This window comes from Poecile atricapillus, chromosome 3 (genome assembly GCF_030490865.1).
Source record: "Poecile atricapillus isolate bPoeAtr1 chromosome 3, bPoeAtr1.hap1, whole genome shotgun sequence".
Classification (NCBI taxonomy): Eukaryota; Metazoa; Chordata; class Aves; order Passeriformes; family Paridae; genus Poecile; species Poecile atricapillus.
The window spans coordinates 95,254,768-95,259,767 of NC_081251.1; the positions used below are offsets into that span (position 1 = coordinate 95,254,768).

The following is a 5,000-nucleotide window of genomic DNA, read 5'->3' on the forward strand; positions in this document are numbered from 1 at the left end:
TGAGGTCAAGAGGAGGGGCAGCTGAGGGCAAGACTCAGGCCAGGGCAATTAATTTCTACCAAACAGTACAGTGGCATACTAATTGTTTTTGTATAAAAGTACTTCTCCCATCCTGGGAAAGCAGTGAGGAGGGGCAAAACATGCCAAGAGTGTGAGCTAGGTGTAGTTCTAGGGCTGCACTTGATCCTTGCCACCCGTGGAGCATCTCTCTCCCACCCCTCCCACTTCTCCCCCTTTCTCCTGCTCGTTCTCACCGGTGCTCATGAATGGAGCTTGTTGCTTCTGCTGAAACAGGGGTGCAAGAATCCCCTGCTGCTCCAAGGGATAGCCAGGGGAAATGCCTGGAGCTATAGTAATCCCTTTTCTTTTTCACTGTCCTGCTTCTTTCCCTGCCGTCGGGAGTTGGGAAATCACTCTGACTTTCCCACCTAGGCACTAGTGCACACTGCAGTTTGTTCTGAGTTTACATACAGACCAGATTTATTTAATAACGCTTCTATATGTCTACCCTGCTATACAGGTCAGCTGTAGGGATGGATGTTTTTTTCTAGCAGCAGCTCATGTGTCCAGGTAGCTTACAATTTTCTAGGGAAAGGTGTTGTGTGGAAAGGTGTTAGGGAGGTTGGTTTGTTTCTGATCAATTCTGTCATGGCACTTTTATTTTACATGGTTGAACGTACACGTATAGGGAATAAATTTCTTGAAAGAAGCAGATCTTTCTTCCCTGCAGAAAGCAACATCTGTTTTCCTGGACAATGCAACCAGGATGAGAACATTAGACCAGCAGATACAGCCAAGTTCAGGTTTTAGTAGTAAGTTAAACACTAAACTAGCCTGGGTTCTGTGTTCTTGCATTTTTTTTTTTTCCTTTAACCAATGGCTGTAAAATGTATCTGATTATTCTTTGCTGAATTGCAGAAGGAAATGGTTAATGTTTGTGTATGTTGCTAAACAAGATAAGATGCACCTGCAGTCTGAATCCCCATCTTGGTCATGAATGCAGTCTGTATCTTTGCAAACTAATCTGTTTAATCAAATATTAAGTTTTATTCAAATTCAAAAAGAAACAGACAGTGAATTGTTTTTCTGCATGATCTTTCTTTGTCATGCATCCTCTTTGCATCTCAAGAAAAATAGCCTTGTTCAGTCACAAAACATTTGCATAGATCAAAATTGAAGTACAACAGCAGTTTGTGTGCTGTTAAGACATCTGCAAAGGTGAAGAAGTTTAGCATGTTCCTCCTGGCAGGAGGGCTTAGAAACATTAGTGCAACTTACTACAATTTTATTTATTTTTAAACAAAATTCCAATCCAACTGGAATAAGTTTCAAAGTCCCAATATGCAAAAGCTGTAATTAGTGAATTACAACATTTTGAAATGAGGAGTTATTACATCTAACTAGAATTAAACTAATTAAACTTTAAAAAAAAGGAGAGATTGTACAGCAAGCTGGATAACTCCGTGTTGTTGATAAAACCTGGGCGATGAACAAATGCTTTGCAGCCAGCCAGCACTTCTTTGGAGAGACTTGAAGATGCTCTGAGATGCAGTTATTTGGAGCTTTGCTGATTAAAAGTACCTGAAGTATATTTAGGAGCAGCTTGTCTTTTTGGCTGCAGATTTTTTTTTTTTTTACATGATACAGCCTATTCTTACCACTTTTCCTTCAGCTCAAGGCATGCGTGGGCTAGGAAAGCCTGTTAGAGCATTTGTGGGGGCTCAGGCTGAGAGTAACAGGAGTGAAAGATCATCTCTGCTGAAAAATATTTTGCAAAAGAGGAGCATTACCTGGGAGGAGGGTTGAAGTGCAAATGAATCAAATGCTATGCAGTGCCACCCCTGTGCCTCTCCTGTTAAAACACGCGAGAGTGTGTGTATGTTTTGTCCCCATATGTTTTGTTCCCAGTCTTTCACTTCCTATTTCTTAGGGCTTTGTCGTTTTTCTGCTGCTGCTGTGTTAGGTGAGGCAACGTTGTACTGTGTAAATCCACAATGCTGAGACTCTCAGGTTGTTTGAACACTGCTTTAGGTTCAGCTGCAGTACACTGTTCCTCTGATCTTTTATGTTCCTGAGCAGATGTCTTTCATTAATTTATGGATTTATCATCTTTTCTTTCTCTCCTTTTTTTTTTTCTTTCCTTTTTTTTTTTTTTTTTTTTTTACACCTGGCAGCTGGCTCAAGTTTCAGCAGTTATTGTCTATTTTGCATTACCCATAGAATTGAATGTCATCTGTCTTCACAAAGCTATAGCTAAGAGAATTGAGGCAAGCCACACGAGCTGCTGGGACAGAGCTTGTTTGCGTTCCATTCGGCACCCCTCCTCCCTTTACCTCCTTAATATTTATTTGTGCTCGTTTTCTTTCCTGGCCTTGAATGGGGCTTAGCTCGTGTTCGGTACAGCTGTATGTTTACTGAATCTATTTCATCATGAGTCATTGTGCGTGTGTAAGTATCCTGGAAACAGCTAGTGCTTTCTTGGAAGAACAGTTGCTTTTCAGCCCAGGCACTTAAAAAGGAAATTAAGCAATTGGTCAGTTCAGTTGTTTTGTTTTTTTTTTTCTGAAATAGCAATGGGTTATCTAATTCTTAGCTCTTAAGTCTGTCATTAACTATTTTTTGCTAGATTATTAGTGATCATATCTTTTATCACAGTAAAGCGTTAACCTTAGGATCAAGATATACAGATTTGTTGCATATTTGATATTGCTTTAAGGCTGCCAAGTGCTTAAGAACAAGTATAATTTTAATAAAAAATGGATTTCTGGGAATTTGAGTCTCAGAGCATCTTTTAATACATGTTTCATTCAATATCAATATCCTCTGGCATTAGAGCAGAAAATATTTAAAAATCCTAAATGCAGAAGGAATCCAAATGCTTAGACAACTGTCTAATATGCTTAAATCCAGCAAATATGACAGGGGTTTTTTTTAAGTTTAAGTCCATCCTTGAGCTTGCACTGAAAGAGAATATGCACCAAACCCGATGTTAGTATGTTGTCGGCGTCAGAGGAATTGCAAATTAAGGAGACTTCGGATTACATTTTTTTTTCTCCTACTGGAGTTCCCCTTTGGACCCCCACTTTCCTGAAAGGATCACATAACAAAATGGATTTCTGGCATAGAAGTTTTGATTTGTCTAAAACTCTTATCACTAAGCAATAGGTGACAGCTTGCTACTATTATTTCACTTACGTATTTTGACAGATGGCACTGCAGAGTGTAATGCTCTTTTAGACTTCTCTATCAGTCTAATGGAGGTAACTGGAGGTTCTTTCAACTCTTCTCTTGGCACAAGAAGTATGTCAGTCATAAATTATCTTCTTTGTAATCATTAAGCATCTAAAACAAAATGCAAGTTCAGCTGAGCCATTTTCCATGTACTTCCAGATAATAAGAGGTTTTTAAACTAATATTGTCAATGCCTTTTTTTTTAAATGCTACATTTTTTCTAATCTAAAAATGAACATTGTAACTGAAATAAAGGGAGAGGGTTTCAGCAGATTTCAGGAATTAGAGAAAAAGGAATTTTGCTGAAAAAGCCTAGCTAATCATCAGTAGGCTGCTGATAAAAATTAGTCTGGGTTTCCCGTCTCTAGGCCTGGAGTGGGATGTGGTTCTGTGCTGATGTGCACCCGGCTGTAAGGCAGAAGGGCCACCTTGGCTGCAGTGCATCTGTCAACTTGGTTGACCTTCTCCCCGCCGTAAGGTGTGAACCGAGTGAAATTTTCAACAATTGTGTTTAGGAGAAACAGTCCTTAGAGAAGCTTCTGGGAAGAACCCTTAATTGACCTTGTGGGGGCCACATTGATTTTCTCCACGTGCATCTTCATTTCTGATAAATTATAAAGCCATTAATTTGCTGAGGAAATGGCAGGGCCAGCCTGCGGCGCAGATGTGACCAGAGCCGTCCTAGCACGCAGTTCACAAAAGGGAGCCAAGAAGCTGGGAGAAAAATCAGCAAGCCGAGATTGTTATGGTTAGCTTCACATTCCCTTGGGAACTCTTTTAGTTGCTTCTGTTTACAGATCTAAAAGGTAATGATGTTTCCAGGATAAATAGGCTGCCTTATAGGGTAAGTGGCCATTTATTGATCTGCTAGCCCACATGTATTGATTGGTTAGCCCTAAATACAGCTCTGTTCTCCAAGGAGTTAACTGTGTAAATCAGGAGGCGACAAGTTTGTGGCAGAGGGATTCAGTGGCCAAGGGGCTCTGCCTGCTACAAATTTCACTTTGATTTGCAGGGCAGTCACAGGAGCAAAGCAACAGCAGGACTAGAGAGAGCTACCCAAGATGTTAAAATTTATCAGCATAAATGGAACAGGTGAAATGTGCTGTTGGTGTAAAACTGCTTGAAATCATGAAGTGCCTCTGATTGTCTTACATGCATTGGTTTTATTGTGTTCAAGCAGCACAACACCGAGAGGAAAATAAACTTTAGCTGCCATTGGCAAAGGAGAAAAAAGCTCCCGATAAGTTTTCTGCGGCACATGCTTCCTGCATTTGTTTCCGTAGCAACAAGTGAACGTACATATGGTACACAATCGGTAAACTTGCAAGGTCCCTGAGACCCAGCACCTAAACTGATAAGAGTTTAAGTTACATGGCTTCTCATCCCATGTTTGCCTATTTTACAGAAAATTACAGCGCAGCAGTTGAAATGTTAACACTTTCTCCTGTAGTCTGGGGAACCGTAGAGTATTTAACGGGGCGCTTTGCTAGCTCTGTACATTCAGAAACAGCTTTCTCAAGAAAAGAATTTTCCTTTACTAATTCAATCCTACATGCAGGAAGGCTTGTCACCGAATCACTTGAAAAAGGCCAAGCTCATGTTCTTTTACACCCGGTACCCAAGTTCCAATATGCTGAAAACTTACTTCTCAGATGTAAAGGTAAGAAAATCTCCTCCTCCCCCCCTTTCTCCTTACTGCATGCTGTATTTTCTCACAAAATGATATTATCATGTTAGAGATTAATAATATTTCTGGGTAAATAAAG

At 40.1% G+C, this 5,000-nt stretch overlaps 1 protein-coding gene across 5 annotated transcripts in view; it reads left to right on the top strand.

The window, feature by feature from the left end:
• The window catches only part of PROX1 (prospero homeobox 1), a 55,726-nt gene that overhangs the window by 11,734 nt on the left and 38,992 nt on the right, over nt 1–5,000 (top strand). For all 5 annotated transcript variants that reach the window (XM_058834994.1, XM_058834998.1, XM_058834996.1 and 2 more), the window contains one exon: nt 4,787–4,894. In XM_058834994.1, coding sequence (XP_058690977.1) covers nt 4,787–4,894 — 108 coding nt within the window. The remainder of the gene's footprint in view (nt 1–4,786; nt 4,895–5,000) is intronic.